The 16,629-nt window shown below is 50.2% G+C and overlaps 2 protein-coding genes across 2 annotated transcripts in view; both read left to right on the top strand.

Moving 5' to 3' along the window:
* LOC140460785 (uncharacterized) overlaps positions 1 to 16,629 on the top strand; it is a 33,783-nt gene that overhangs the window by 4,088 nt on the left and 13,066 nt on the right. Inside the window, exon 3 of the mRNA XM_072555469.1 lies at positions 12,276 to 12,600. Coding sequence (XP_072411570.1) covers positions 12,276 to 12,600 — 325 coding nt within the window. The remainder of the gene's footprint in view (positions 1 to 12,275; positions 12,601 to 16,629) is intronic.
* LOC140460757 (uncharacterized) overlaps positions 7,151 to 16,629 on the top strand; it is a 216,668-nt gene continuing 207,189 nt past the window's right edge. The window contains exon 1 of the mRNA XM_072555424.1: positions 7,151 to 7,222. The gene's annotated coding sequence lies outside the window, so the exon portion shown is untranslated. The remainder of the gene's footprint in view (positions 7,223 to 16,629) is intronic.

Here is a 16,629-nt window from a genome sequence, read left to right on the forward strand (position 1 = left end):
AATTTATAAAATATTACATGGATTGACTGCCTGCAGACTGTGCACTTTTTGAGCAAAGTAGAATGTGTCTGCAAACATATTTCTGCCAATACAAGTTTGCCCAAAAAGTGATGAGTTTGTGCATGAGAGTGCACGTAAGTGTCTGCGCATGTTTGGTAAAGTGAGTGCGTGATGGAGTATATGCTGAGAGAGTGTTGGGGGCGTGTATGTGTGGGTGTCTGGAGAGAAAGCGTGTGTATGAGTGAGCTATCAAAAGCGAGGGCTTGCGTTTGGCTAAAACAAGGAAGGGAAGCCCATGAACAATTTAAGGGTCCAACCCTTTGTCGTGCTGTAAAAGAGAGACAGGGTGGGGTTCAGGTACACAGTTCTTTGAAAGTTGCATCGCTGCTCGACAGGGTGGTCAAGAAGACATTAAGCATACTTGCCTTCATTGTTCACCCCACTGAGTCTCGGAGTTGGGACATCATGTTGAGGTTGTACAGGATGTTGGTGAGGCCACTTGGAGAGTACGGAGTACGATTCTGGTGACCCTGTAAGAGAAGTCTTCCTATGAGAGAGGGTTCGGTAAAGATTTACCAGGAGGTTGCCAAGACTAGATGGTTTGAGTTATAAGAAGAGATTTGGACTTTATTTATTGGAGCACAGGAGGTTGAGGAGTGACGTTATTGAGGTTGATAAAATCATGAGGAATGGAGGTAAGGTGAATAGCGAAGGGCTCTTCCTTAGTGTAGGGGAAGTCAAGGCTCAGGGGCATATATCTTTAAAGTGAGAGGAGAGAGATTTAAAAGGAACCTGAGGGACAATGTTTTGATAGAGGGTGAATTACCCATAGAGCCCAGGGATGTGCAGGTTGTGGTGGATTGGCCATGTTGAATTACCCATAGTGCCCAGAGATGTATAGGTTAGGGTGGATTGGCTATGCTAGATTACCCATAGTGCTGTGAGAAACGAACCCCACTTAATCAATAATTTTCAATCCGAGTCCGCCCTGCCCCCGCCCCCGCCCCTGCCCCCCCCCCCCCCCCCCCCCCCCCGCCGCTTTCATTCATATCGCTTTCATTCTTGTTAACTCCACTGTTGGCTGAAACAATTATACCCTGGTGTTAGTTCATTTACCTTGCAGAAGCAATTATGGTTGCAGAAGTAATACTGCTTTACCTATATCCCACAGGGGTGACCCTACAACCTTGTATAAATAATGTGGGGCATGGCGAGGGTAAACAGACAAGATCTTTGATCTGGGATTGCTCATAGGTTTAGGGTGAGATTTAAAAGAAACCGAAGGAGGAACTCCTATGTACAGAGGGTGGTGTGTGTTAAGAATGAGCTGCCAGAGGAAGTGGTGGCTACAATTATAACCTTTAAAAGGTATCTGGATGGGTATATGTTGGGAAACATTTAGAGGGACATGAGCCAAGTGCTGGCAAATGGGACGAGATTGATTTAGGATATCTGGTCAGCATGGACTGAAGGGACTGTTTCTGTGCTGTACATAGAACATAGAACATAGAAGAATACAGCGCAGTACAGGCCCTTCAGCCCTCGATGTTGCGCCGATCAAAGCCCACCTAACCTACACTAACCCACTATCCTCCATATACCTATCCAATGCCCGCTTAAATACCCATAAAGAGGGAGAGTCCACTACTGCTACTGGCAGGGCATTCCATGAACTTACGACTCGCTGAGTGAAGAACCTACCCCTAACATCAGTCCTATATCTACGCCCCCTTAATTTAAAGCTATGCCCCCTTGTAATAGCTGACTCCATACGTGGAAAAAGGTTCTCACTGTCAACCCTATCTAACCCCCTAATCATCTTGTACACCTCTATCAAATCACCCCTAAACCTTATTTTCTCCAATGAAAACAACCCCAAGTGCCTCAGCCTTTCCTCATAGGATTTTCCTACCATACCAGGCAACATCCTGGTAAACTTCCTCTGCACTCGTTCCAGTGCCTCCACATCCTTCCTATAGTATGGCGACCAAAACTGCACACAATATTCCAGATGCGGCCGCACCAGAGTCTTATACAACTGCAGCATGACCTCAGGACTCCGGAACTCAATTCCTCTACCAATAAAAGCCAGTACGCCATATGCCTTCTTCACTGCACTATTTACCTGGGTGGCAACTTTCAGAGATCTGTGTACATGGACACCAAGATCCCTCTGCTCTTCCACACTACCAAGTAGTCTACCATTAGCACAGTAATCCATCTTTTTATTACTCTTACCAAAGTGAATCACTTCACACTTAGCTACATTGAACTCCATTTGCCACCTTTCTGCCCAGCTCTGCAGCTTCTCTATATCCCGCTGTAACCTGCCATATCCTTCCTCACTGTCTACAACTCCTCCGACTTTCGTATCATCCGCAAACTTGCTCACCCAACCTTCTAACCCTTCCTCCAGGTCATTTATAAAAATGACAAACAGCAATGGTCCCAAAACAGATCCTTGCGGAACACCGCTAGTGACGGCACTCCAAGATGAACCTTTGCCATCAACTACTACCCTCTGTCTTCTTCCAGAGAGCCAATTCCTAATCCAAACCTCCAACTCACCCTCAATGCCATATCTCTGTATTTTCTGCAGTAGCCTACCATGGGGGACCTTATCAAACGCCTTACTAAAATCCATATATACCACATCTACCGCTTTCCCCTCATCTACCTCCTTAGTCACGTTCTCAAAGAATTCAATAAGGTTTGTGAGGCACGACCTGCCCTTCACAAAACCATGCTGACTATCCTTGATCACATCATTCTTATCCAGATGTGCATAAATCCTATCCCTTACAATTCTCTCTAAGACTTTGCCCACAACAGAAGTGAGACTCACTGGCCTATAGTTACTAGGATTATCCCTACTCCCCTTCTTGAACAAGGGAACCACGTTTGCTAGCCTCCAGTCCTCTGGCACTACTCCTGTCGACAAAGAGGACACAAAAATCAAGGCCAATGGCTCTGCAATCTCCTCCCTTGCTTCCCAGAGAATCCTGGGATAAATGCCATCAGGCCCAGGGGACTTATCTATTTTCACCCTTGCCAGAATTTCAAACACCTCTTCTCTACATATCTCAAAGCCATCCATTCTACTTATTCGTGCCTCAGTATTCATATCGACAACAATGTCCTGTTCCTGAGTGAATACTGACGAAAAGTATTCATTCAGCGCCTCCCCAATCTCTTCAGCCTCCACACGCAACTTCCCATTACTATCCTTGATTGGACCTATTCCTTCCCTAGTCATTCTTTTATTCCTAACATACCTATAGAAAGCCTTAGGGTTTTCCCTAATCCTACCAACTAAGCACCTTTCATGTCCCCTCCTTGCTGCTCTTAGCTCTCTCTTCAGGTCCTTCCGGGCTACCTTATAACTCTCAATTGCCCCTATTGAACCTTCACGCCTCATCTTTACAAAGGCCGCCCTCTTCCATTTAACAAGGGATTCCAACTCCTTATTAAACCACGGCTCCCTCACACGACCCTTTCCTCCCTGCCTGATAGGTACGTACTTGTCAAGGACACTCAATAGTTGCTCCTTGAACAAGTTCCACATATCAATTACGCTCTTGCCTTGGAATCTACTTTTCCAATCCACACATCCTAAGTCATGCCTCAACGCATCATAATTTCCCTGCCCCCAGCTATAACTCTTGCCCTGTAGTACACACTTATCCCTCTCCATCACTAGAGTAAAAATCACCGAATTGTGGTCACTGTCCCCAAAGTGCTCACCTACCCCTAGTTCTAATACCTGGCCTGGTTCGTTACCCAGAACCAAATCCAGTATGGCCTCACCTCTTGTTGGCTTATCTACATATTGTGTCAGGAAACTCTCCTGCACACATTGCACAAACACTGACCCATCTAACGAACTTGAGCTATAGCTTTCCCAATCAATATCAGGAAAGTTAAAGTCTCCCATAACAATCACCCTATTACTGTCACTCTTCTCCTGAATCATCTTCGCAATCCTTTCTTCAACGATTCTAGGACTATTAGGAGGCCTGTAAAAGACTCCTAACTGGGTGACCTCACCTCTCCTATTCCTAACCTCAACCCAAACTACCTCAGATGGCAAATCTTCGTCCATCTTCCTTTCCACCGCTGTAATACTATCTTTGACAAGCAAAGCCACACCCCCCCCCTCTTTTGCCCCCACCTCTGACCCTACTAAAACATTTAAACCCTGGAACCTGCAACAGCCAATCCTGTCCCTGATCTAGCCACGTCTCCGTAATAGCCACAACATCGAAGTCCCAGGTACCAACCCACGCTGCGAGTTCACCTACCTTATTTCGTATACTTCTGGCATTAAAGTATACACACTTCAAGCCACTCTTCTGTTTACAGGCACCCTCCTTTAAGATTGATGCCATATTCCTAACCTCCCTACACTCCAGGTCCTGCACCCTACAGCTACAGTCTGGGTTCCCATGCCCCTGCAGAGTTAGTTTAAACCCCCCCCCCCCAAGAGCACTAGCAAACCTCCCCCCAAGGATACTGGTGCCCCTCAGGTTCAGGTGCAGACCATCCTGTTTATAGAGGTCCCACCTTCCCCAGAAAGAACCCCAGTTATCCAAGTACCGAAATCCCTCCCTCCTGCACCATCCCTGTAGCCACGCATTTAACTCTTCTCTCTCCCTATTCCTCGACTCTCTATCACGTGGCACGGGTAACAAACCAGAGACAACAACTCTGTTCGTTCTAACTCTGAGCTTCCAACCTAGCTCCCTAAAAGCCTGTCTAACATCCTCAGCACTCCTCCTACCTATGTCATTGGTGCCAATATGGACCACGACTTCAGGCTGCTCCCCCTCCCCCTTAAGGACCCGGAAAACACGATCAGAGACATCACGTACCCTTGCACCTGGGAGGCAACATACCAAACGTGAGTCTCTCTCGTTCCCACAAAACCGCCTATCTGTGCCCCGAACTATCGAGTCCCCAATTATTATTGCTCTGCTCTTCTCCACCCTTCCCTTCTGAGTAGCGGGGACAGGCTCCGTGCCAGAGGCCTGAGCCCCGTTACTTACCCCTGGTAAGTCGTCCCCCCCACAAGTATCCAAAACGGTATACTTGTTCTTGAGGGGAACGACCACAGGGGGTCCCTGCACTGGCTGCTTCCTCCCAGTCCCCCTCACTGTCACCCATCTATCTGCCATCTTTGGAGTTACTACTTCCCTATAGCTCCGATCTATGACCCCCTCTGCCTCCCGAATGATCCGAAGTTCATCCAACTCCAGCTCCAGTTCCCTAACACGGTCTTGGAGGAGCTGGAGATGGGTGCACTTCCTGCAAGTGTAATCAGCAGGGACGTCCATGGCATCCCTCACCTCATACATCTGTGATTCTGGCTTGCCACTAATGTTTGTCACGTCTGTATGTTCAGGTTCTCCCTGGTGTTGGTGTTAACGCCTTGGTGTCTTATTTTGCTCCCCACATCCTGGGGACATTAACCATTTCCTATCTGGTTGTTCTGATCTGGACTGCTGTCCGGATCTTTGGATTTCTGGGATTGGTCAATAAACACACCTGGAAGTGACTTTGTCAATCATACAAGCAATAGTTTATTCTTTGATACAGCCGGGTCGGTAGACTCTGATCAGCCCAGAAGGATTAGATTAGATTAGATTCCCACACCGATCCTCTGAAGAGTAGCCCACCCAGACCCATCTCCCTCTAACTAATTCACCTAACATTACGGGCAGTTTAGCATGGCCAATTCACCAAACCTGCACATCTTTGGATTGTGGGAGGAAACCCACGCAGACATGGGGAGAATGTGCAAACTCCACACAGCCAGCCCCGCGAGGCTGGAATCGAACCTGGGACCCTGGTGTTGTGAGGCAGCAGTGCTAACCACTGAGCCACCGATGAGCACTCATTGAGTGCCAAAAGAATCCACCGACTTTTACAGAGTTTGGATAGAACTTATATACATTGTTCAGAGTCAGACATTGAGCATGATCACATAGTAACAACCAATCAGATCCCGCAAGGTCCTCATGCATTTTTGACTTAGCCTAGGGCAGCACGGTGGCTCAGTGGTTAACACTGCTGCCTCACAGCACCAGGGTCCCAGGTTCGATTCCAGCCTTGGGTGACCGTCTGTGTAGAGTTTGCACATTCTCGCCGTGTCAGAGACCTGGGCCCGAGTGCACACGCCTGGTAGGATGTTTTCCCCCCTCAACAGTACCCTCTGACTTATACAGCAGGAAGAAAATAAAAATAAGTCGTCCCTCCTCTCCCAGGAACCTCTGCTCTCCAACTTCAAATGTAAAACCTCAACTCAGTGACTCCCCACTCCTGGGTTGCTGCTACCGCTGAAAATGTCACCTTTTTTTGTGGTTAGCACTGCCGCCTCACAGCACCAGAGCCCCGGGTTCAATTCCCCTCCTATGTCTGCGCGGATATCCTCCCACAGTCCCAAGATGTGTGGGTTAGCGTGAATTGGCGACGCTAAATTGCACCATTGTATTAGGTGACGGGGAATGGGGCTGGGTGTTTTGCTCTTCGGCGGGTCGGTGTGGACTTGTTGGGCCGAAGGGCCTGTTTCCACACTGTAGGGAATCTGATCTAAAGTTCTGGAATTTATATATTGATGAACTGAAACCTGCAACCCCTTCTAAAAGATGAAGGATTCAGCAGCGGTCCAGGTTTGTGCCAAACATTGCATCGGTTGCAAGACACTGTGATGTTTTGCTATTAATTCTGTGTCTTATGATCCTGCACCACAACGACCCGTACAAGGAGCAGCGCTGCAGAAGCTAGTGCTTCCAAATACACCTGGGTGGGCGGAGTTTACCAGGAGGGGCGGGGTTTAGCGGGAGGGCAGTACTCATGGGCGGGGCGTGTCTCGTGAGGTTCGCGCGCTGGTAGGCGGCGCGTACAGCCTGGACGCGCGCGGCTTTGTGGGCGGTTGCGCGTGAGGGAGGGGGGCGTGGTTTTGACTCGAGCGGGGATCGCGGCGAAGGGGTGGGGTTTGGTGCAGGAGGGGGAAAGAGGTTTGGTTCCCAGAGGCGGGGCTTATGACCTGCTTCAGGAAGGGGCGGGGTCTACGAGTTGCGTTCGGAAGGGGCGGTGTTGACGTGTCGCGATGGCGGAGGAGGGGGCGGGACCAGGACCTGGATCAGTGGGCGTGGCCATCCCGAAGCCGGAAGTGTGCCCGCGGCCTGTTTCCTCCGCTGGAGCCTCGGCTGCAGCAAGTAAGGTAAAGCTTTATCAATATTTCCTTTTACAGAGTTTGTATTTAATAACCAGTAATGGATACTCAATATCATCATAAAGTCCCAAAATGCAATTCATTTCAATCCATTGCAGATAAGCACTAAGAGTTAATTTTCTACAGGATTCAACAGTCTCAGCACTAAAATGGTCTCACAAGGGAACGGCTGTGAATGTTATCACTTGGTGTCCTGTTCACACAGATTCACCGATGCTGAGGCAAACGTTCTTCATTGCCTTACAGCATCCTGTTCTCACTTGGTGAGCCCAGGTGTCCCTATCTTTAAGTTCTCTCCTCATTCTGAGCCTTCCTGCCTGTTTATTTTCTAGTGCAGTAAATGTATTCAATAATTCAGCATTACATTTTAGTCTGAATGTTTAAAGACAAGTTTTAAGGCTCTTGACTTTATCACCCAGATGCCCACACTCTCATTCCTCCCTTTGATTGCACCGCGATCACTGAAAGAGAAGGCTAGTCCAAACGAATGCCCTTCAAGGTGGTCCAGCCGTCAACATCCTGTAGAGCAGCACCACCATCTTCACAGCTCATCTGGTCATATTTATCATCACCATCGACACGTGTGGGGGAGCCATCAGATCGCGAAAGGAACATCTTCTGGGGCAAATCTATATCGCTAAGGGACCTCATAAGCCTAGCAATTAAATAGCTAACAATACCAATACCGACAAACAGACATAGCTAAATTGATAAGCCAATTGTACCATCAGCCCGATCTGCAGTTTCCCCAACTGGTCCCTTCAGTCATTCTGTCACGGAATACCTGGATCACTTCTTGAATCTTAGTAATATTGCCAGTGAGATTGGGAATGCCCATAGTGCATTTATCTTGGACAATGGTGCAGACCTCACCCTCCCGGGCGAGTATATAGTCTAAGGCATATCGATTCTGCACAGAGTAAAGACACAGGTCTGATAATCCCAGTTTACTCTGTTCCAGAGCCTCTTTACTCTTATTTCCTCAAATGGTCAGGCCACAAAAGAGGGAATTGTGGTTCTGTTGACTTGTTACCCCTGCCGATCCTTCCAACCTCAGGGTACTCTGGATTCCCCAGCCTATCGGGTGTGCTGTATTGTCACCCAGTCCCTTGGGATCCTTCCAGTTAGAGCAAGGTTGGCTGAGACCGATCGCTGCATCCTCCTCAGATGGAGGTTCCATCGACTTGTCCACTGGCCAGGACAAGGTACTGTTGTGGGAACAAGGGCTCCGGTAGTGACCTTATGAGGGACATCTTTGCCATCCAGGACAAGGAAATTGGTAGCTTTCCCTTAGCTGAAGAAATAATAGTCTGGTTTGGTGTATATTAGGGAGAGTTTGTCAAAATAGGTTACTGAAATGTTACAGCAGGGGGTCTGGTCAGATCTACAGGAGTAAAGGGTCGACGTTTTGCAAGGGGAGTTGCTTTAGCACTGTACAAAATGGGCCAAGTGACTTGAGCACTCGCAGTGTATGGGAAACAATGGTCCTCAGAATGCTGTTCCCATTGGGCTCTCCCTTCGCTCTATTGTACAAGGTCTTGGTGACAGTATCAGCTTCTGAAAAGAGAAATGGCCTATAAATGCACAAGGGAAGGGTTCCGTTCCAGGTCCATGTGCCGCATAAGGCCTGCTGAACCCCAGGCAGTGTTACACCGGCTGTTTGTATACACAGACCGGAGGTATTGGAAAGTGATATTTCTCTTCGCAGGATCGGCAGTAGGAAGTCTGACAAATAGAATGGAATCAGGGACTGGGGACGGGGCAAGTAAGTCATCTCCCGCTAGAGAGGAGTAACATACTACTGCCTCTGGTGTGAAGAGCGTTCTGTGGGCCTGTATAAATAAGTTCCTTGTGGATTGAGGAGTTTTCCCTATCAGGTTTCCCTTTTCTCGAGTCGGCCCGTCCTACAAAAAGGGATGGTGTTCCTGGGCGCCCTTAAAATATTTACCATAATGACGGGGTTGATCATTTTTATCCTCACTAGGATTGCGTCTGCAGGTAAGATCAAAAAGACAGGTTCGGTAACGCCATGGTAACTCCCCCTGATTTCTACTGTCCAGATGGACCATCTGGTCTTTCTGATGGAAGAGTCCATTACAATAATCAATCTTCATCACGTTCCACACGTCAAAGGCGTCTGGTCCGGTGCACGGGACGACATCTCCTCAGTATGGGTGGTGGATAATCTCTGATCATTCCTGGTCCCATCCATACTTAGTGGCTTTCCCCATCAGGATGTTGTACGTGATCAGAGAGGTGAGGAGATAAGTGATCCCCCACATGTCCCTCCTCTTAGTTCAAGTATCTGTAATAAGATTAACATTAGAACAACAGCAAAATTCAAAAACCGAACTGGACATGTCCACTCCTTTTGTTCAGATTCCAGAATTCTCTCCTCGTCTTTCCCCCTTTTGATTGGTGCGGTCAATCAATTTACAATGGTGCCGTTGGACCCAAGCTGAGCGCCCAGCGACTGTGACCGCCGTAGGGGTGGGAAGTAGAACCTGGAAGGGGCCATCCCAACGAGGTTGGAGACCTTTGCCAGTCCAGTTCTTGACGAGCACCAACGAACCAGGCTTTACCTGTGACGAGGCTGAAAGGGAGGGAACATCGCTGTAGGCCGCACGCTCCTGGGAGTGAAAGGCACACATAACGTTGGTTAGAGCAAGAACATAACCAATCATTGCTTCAGTCATGTGGTGGACGTGGACTGAGAAGGGAGCCGAATCGTTCCAAGGGGTACGGAGGGGGTTACCAGAGAGACTCTCAGCCAGAGACAGTCGTGTCTTGCCCGCAGACATGGATCGCATCTGGAATAAGGCCACAGGGATTAGCATAACCAGGAGAGGCCAGACTCTGCCATTAATTTGGCAAGTTTAGTCTTATGTCTGGTTAAAACATTCAACAAGGCCGGCCGCCTGAGGATGATAAGCACCGTGCAGTTGCCAACAAATACAAAGCTGGGAACAGAGTTCTCCGTTAATATTACATGCAAAGTGTGGTCCATTGTCTGAGCTAATGCACGCAGGTATACTGAAGGGGGGAATTATTTCCTTTAAACAAAATCTTCACCACACTCTCAGCAGTAGTGTTAGGAGGAGGGTAGACTTCAATCCACTTTGAAAAGACATCAGCAATAAGCAAAACATATTTATAGCAACTCAACTCATTTCTCCAACTCAATGAAGTCCAGTTGAAGTGTCTCCAAGGGACCCTCCAGCAAGGGAGTTCTCGTAGAGATACTTGAACTAAGAGGTGGGGGATCGCCTACCCACTGACCTGTTTGATCACGTACAACATCCTGATCGGGAAAGTCACTGACTGAATATCAATGTGATCTGAAAATGATCTGAGATTATCCTGGTGTCATCTGGTGCACCAGACCAGACGCTTTCAACGTGGAGTCGCTTGAGCGATGGAGTGAGCTGCCAGAGGAAGTGGTGGGTGCTGGTACGATGACAAGTTAAAAGGCTCCTGGATGGGCATCTGAATATGATGGGTCAGGGCCAAGTGATGGCAAATGTGACTGGAGTCATAGAGATGTACAGCACAGAAACAGACCCTTCGGTCCAACTCCGTCCTTGCTGACAAGAGAGCCAACCCAATTTAGTCCCAGCTGTCAGCTCCCGGCTCATATAGGGGCCAAGTGATGGCAAACGTGACTAGATTAATTTAGGATATCTGGGCAGGTTGGACCAAAGGGTCTGTTTCCGTGCTGCGTGACTCTAATTGTCTTCAGTGAAAGCAGAAGTGTGGTTGTGAAGGCTGGACTTTCAGAGCATGTTTTGCCCGGACTGGGAGCAGAAGGGTTTGACTGAAGTGTGTCGGTGTTAATGGCTTGATGTCTCATTTTGCTCCCACCTTCCCGGGGTCATTAACCATTTTGTGTCTGGTTATTCCTCAAGAAGCTGCATTGTCGGTTCACCCTGAATTGACACTTTTTTATTGCTTCCCAAAATCAGACCTGCTCACACTCAGCAGGATCCCAGTGTTGTGAAAGATATTAACTTTCAGGTGGAGGTATCCAAAATTCAGAGAGATGTCAGTCTTGATGTTTTTGCTTTTTCTGCCCCTGTAAGATCCTGAATCAGCACCTTCAGCGGAATTAGTTAGAGCAGAGTGAGAACAGAGGGGAAGGGAGAGTGGGATGGTGCTTTCAATTTTGTGGAACAACAAAAGAATATTCCACAGAAAGTAGAATTGCTTGTTCTGAATTTCTACCCTGCACTGATAGTGATGACGTTTGTAATCTCTTTTTGCAGAGTATATGAAAATCTGACGACTTGAAGTTTCAAAATCAACGGATGAAGGGCTTATTCCCGAAACATTGACTCTCCTGTTCCTCGGATGCTGCCTGACCTGCTGTGCTTTTCCAGCGCCACATTTTTTGACTGACTCTCCAGTGTCTGCAGTCCTCACTTTGATGTCAATGTCTGACAGTCTCTGAATCCATCGGGACCGCAACGGTTTTTGACTGTGATTTCTGGGAGAGGGATCAACGCTTTTTGGTTCCTCTTTGAGGATGTTTTCAGCATCAGTGGGACTGGACGAGAGATCCCACTGTTGCAGCGCACTGTGTGTGGAGCCTGAAACGGTTATACGGCCTGGGAAGGGGACTTCACGGCAGGGAGGGGCTCTACACGTGTTTGTGTGCAGCCGAAGCTGTGGCCATGGAGAAACCTGAGGAATCAGGCCCTGTGGAGAAACCGTGGAAGTGTGGTGACTGTGGGAAAGGCTTCCGTTTCCCGTCTGCCCTGGAGACTCATCGGCGCAGTCACACCGGGGAGAAGCCATTCCTCTGCCCTGTCTGCGGAAAGGCCTTCAGACATTCCTCCAACCTGCAGGCCCACCAGCGGATCCACACGGGGGAGAAGCCCTTCCGCTGTCCCGAGTGCGGGAAGGGCTTCGGCACATCCTCCCACCTGCTGACCCACCAGCGGATCCACACGGGAGAGAGGCCATTCACCTGCTCTCAGTGCAGGAAGGGCTTCAGGTATACCTCCCACCTGCTGACCCACCAGCGGGTCCACACGGGAGAGAGACCCTTCAGCTGCCCCAAGTGCGGGAAGGCCTTCAGCACTTCCTCCAACCTGCGGAACCACCAGTGTATCCACACGGGGGAGAGACCCTTCAGCTGCCCCGAGTGTGGGAAGGGCTTTACCCAGGTCTCCTCCCTGCTGACCCACCAGTGGGTCCACACCGGGGAGAAGCCAGTCACCTGCTCTCAGTGTGGGAAAGGCTTCACCAGCTACTCCTCCCTGCGGGTCCACCAACGGATCCACACCGGGGAGAGGCCCTTCACCTGCTCTCAGTGCGGGAAGGCCTTCACCTACTCCTCCCACCTGCGGAAGCACCAGCGAGTTCACGTGCCATCGCAGGGGGATTGAAGGAGTGACGGCCGAGTGCCAATATCAGTTGGACTGTCGACCTGTTTCCGGGGACTCCCGGGTTCACAAATCCCGCCACGACAGATGTCAGAATCGGTATTCGGTCAAAAATGTGGAGTTCGGGATCTAACGATGAGACCGTTTCAGGGAGGGGGAGGTCGGGGGGGGAGAAAGCCCCCATCTGATTTCCCCCTCTCCCTTGTTAGGGAAGGGAACCGCCATTGTGGGAAAGGATTCACTCAGTCGTTCCAGCTGCATCCTTTACCCGGTCTGGTCTTCACCTGACTCCAGACCCACAGCAGTCTGGTTGACTCTACACTGCCCCTTCCTGGCAAATGAGCGGGGAGACACTGACTTGGAGACGGGGTACGGGTTAAAATTGCTGAGTGAGGCAATACTTCCTCCGGGTTACGGATGTACCAAGGATCCAATTACAAAGGGACAACTTGGTGCTGGCCAATAGTGAAGACAGTGAGGGGGGTGTGGGACAGGGGAGGTGTGGTGTGTGCAGGCAGTCAATACATGTAATAGCTTGTAACTTTGACTTTGGAAACAGAACCAGTCTGACTCAAGATTGGGATGCAGGCAGACTCTGACCTCACACCTTTAATGCATTGTCTGAGCTGAGATGTGAGCTTTTGCTATAAAACCTTGTTATCTCGAGAAGGTGACAACAAGAAGTTCAGGGATTCACATTGTAATGAGACCTGCAACCTATTTGAAAAGGTGGAAGACTTAACAATCCAGGTTTGTTGAATATACCATTTCAGTGGCAGGACGCTGGAATGTTTTGCTCTAAATTGTGTCTCAGGATCTTATCCCCCACAACCACCTGATGATGAGGCAGCACTCCAAAAGTTACTGCTTCCAAAGAAGCCTGTTGGACTCCAACCTGGAGTTGTGTGATTCTAGAATCTGGTCTCCAGCATCTGCAGTCCTTGTTTTTACCTCGTTGATTTTAACCCTACTGCGAATCCTCTTGCAAGGATGCCTGCCTTGAAAACGTTTCCCTCCTCTGTCTACAAGAATCTCAGGGAGTCCCTCTCCCACTGCAACTCCCAGGTCATTTCCTCTGCCCTAAGGCTCTTCAACCATATCCTGAAACAGACTCGCTACCACAGCCCCATTCGCTTCCTCAGTGCCTGCCTCCGTAACCAGCTCATCCCACACGGACTCCAGACCACCTTTAAACCAGCAGAGTTCGGATCCGAACAGGACAAACAGTACAGACTACAGATTCAAAAACACCAGCAACGGTTCTCCTTCAGGATCCTCCGCTCCACGCTTGCAGCAATGCGCCGTCACCTAACCTCTCTCCAGTCAGCCCTGCCTCAGCTGAGGGCCACACTCTCTCAGAATTACAAAGGACCCACTCTGTACTACATCCTCAGGAGAATTCATACTCTCAACAAACAGTATTTCAACTCCATCTTAAACATCAAAAACTGTAAGTACAACAAACCTTTATCCACCCACCTCCATAACCAGCGCTCCTCAAACATTCCAGAAGATTCCCCCGGCCTCTGAAATTGCTTGGACGCCATTAGCCATGCGGCTGGTGCAGCTGCCGCCCCCACGCTGATTGATGTCACTTCCGCCCCCATCATGGCTACTCCCACAGTCACTTCCGCCCCTCACAATTCCTCATGCGTCACATGTGACATCATTTCTGCCCCTCACATCATCGCTGATGTCACACGCTCAGTGACTTCCGCCACCTCTACTGCTGTGGTCACCCCCACTTCCGCCCCCACCAACGCCACTCACCTGCATTCTGCTGACATGCCCCCCACAGATCCCACTGTCGCCATTCCTGGCCTACAGAACCCTGAGGGGAACACAACCCCAGATCATGACTCCACCCCCCATTCCCCCCCACCATCACACCCACTCCAGTTACCGGCTCCGCCCCCACTCCCAGCTCCACACCCACACCAGATCCCAGCTCCCAGCCCTGCCGCGTTTTCACCATCCCCCCAGACCTCCCCCTCACTGAGGACGAACGATTAGTCCTCAGCAAAGGACTCATCTTCATCCCCCTCCGTCCACGCATCAATGAATTTAATACACGCCGTGATGTCGAACACTTCCTCCGCCTCCGAGCTTACTTTCACAATCTGGACTCCCGCCCACCTTCCGAGGACCCCTTCGCCCACCTCCAACACACTGCATCCACCTGGACACCCCGCGCTGGCCTATTACCTGCCCTCGACCTCTTCATTTCCAACTGCCGCCGGCACATTAACCGCCTCAACCAGTCTACCCCCCCTCCCCCACTCCAACCTCTCACCCTCACAACGCGCAGCCCTCCAATCCCTCTGCTCCAATCCCGACCTCACCATCAAGCCAGCGGATAAAGGGGGCGCAGTGGTAGTCTCGCGCACTGACCTCTACACCGCTGAAGCCAAACGCCAACTCGAAGACACCTCTTCCTACTGCCCCCTCGACCATGACCCAACCCCCCATCACCAACCCATCATCTCCCAGACCATACAGAACCTCATCACCTCAGGAGATCTCCCACCCACAGCTTCCAACCTCATAGTCCGGGAACCCCGCACTGCCTGGTTCAACCTCCTTCCCAAGATCCACAAGCCTGGCCACCCTGGCCGACCCATTGTCTCAGCATGCTCCTGCCCCACTGAACTCATCTCTACCTACCTATACACTGTCCTATCCCCCGAGTCCAGGAACTCCCCACATCTGTTTGAGACACCACCCACGCCCTCCACCTCCTCCAAGACTTCCGTTTCCCCGGCCCCCAACGCCTTATCTTCACCATGGATATCCAATCCCTCTACACTTCCATCCGCAATGTCCAGGGCCTCCAAGCCCTCCGTTTTTTCCTCTCCAGACGTCCCCAACAGTACCCTTCCACTGACACACACATTCGTTTGGCTGAACTGATCCTAACCCTTAACAATTTCTCCTTCGAATCCTCCCACTTCCTCCAGACCAAAGGGGTAGCCCATGGGCACACGTATGGGCCCCAGCTATGTTTGTCTCTTTGTTGGCTATGTAGAACAGTTGATCTTCTGTAATTACACCGGCACCACTCCCCACCTCTTCTTCCGCTACATTGATGACTGCATTGGCACCACCTCGTGCTCCCGCGAGGAGGTTGAGCAATTCATCAACTTCACCAACACATTCCACCATGACTTTAAAGTTAACTGGACCATCTCTGACACCTCCCTCCCCTTCCTCGACCTCTCCATCTCCATTAATGATGACCGACTTGACACCGACATTTTCTACAAACCCACCGACTCCCACAGCTACCTGGATTACACCTCTTCCGACCCTACCTCTTGCAAAAATGTCATCCCGTATTCCCAATTCCTCCGCCTCCGCCGGATCTGCTCCCAGGAGGACCAGTTCCACCACAGAACACACCAGATGCCCCCCTTCTTTAGAGACTGCAATTTCCCTTCCTACATGGTTAAAGGTGCCCTCCAACGCATCTCGTCCACATCCCGCACTCCTGCCCTCAGACCCCACCCCTCCAACCGTAACAAGGACAGAACGCCCCTGGTGCTCACCTTCCACCCTACCAACCTTCGCATAAACCAAATCGTCTGCCGACATTTCCCCCACCTCCAAAAAGACCCCACCACCAGGGATATATTTCCCTCCCCACCCCTTTTCCGCCTTCCGTATCTACTTGGTTAGGTCCACGCCCCCCCACAACCCACCCTCCCATCCTGGCACCTTCCCCTGCCACCGCAGGAATTGCAAAACCTGTGCCCACACCTCCTCCCTCACCTCCATCCAAGGCCCCAAATGAGCCCTCCACATCCATCAAAGTTTTACCTGCACATCCACCAATATCATTTTATTGTATCCGTTGCTCCCGATGCGGTCTCCTCTACATTGGGGAGACTGGAGGCATCCAACCAGAGCGCTTTAGGGAACATCTCCGGGACACCCGCACCAATCAACCACACCGTCCTATGGCCCAACATTTCAACCGCCGCTCCCTCACCACCAGACGCCTGGAGGAAGAAC

This window comes from Chiloscyllium punctatum, chromosome 36 (assembly GCF_047496795.1).
Source record: "Chiloscyllium punctatum isolate Juve2018m chromosome 36, sChiPun1.3, whole genome shotgun sequence".
In the NCBI taxonomy this organism is placed as follows: Eukaryota; Metazoa; Chordata; class Chondrichthyes; order Orectolobiformes; family Hemiscylliidae; genus Chiloscyllium; species Chiloscyllium punctatum.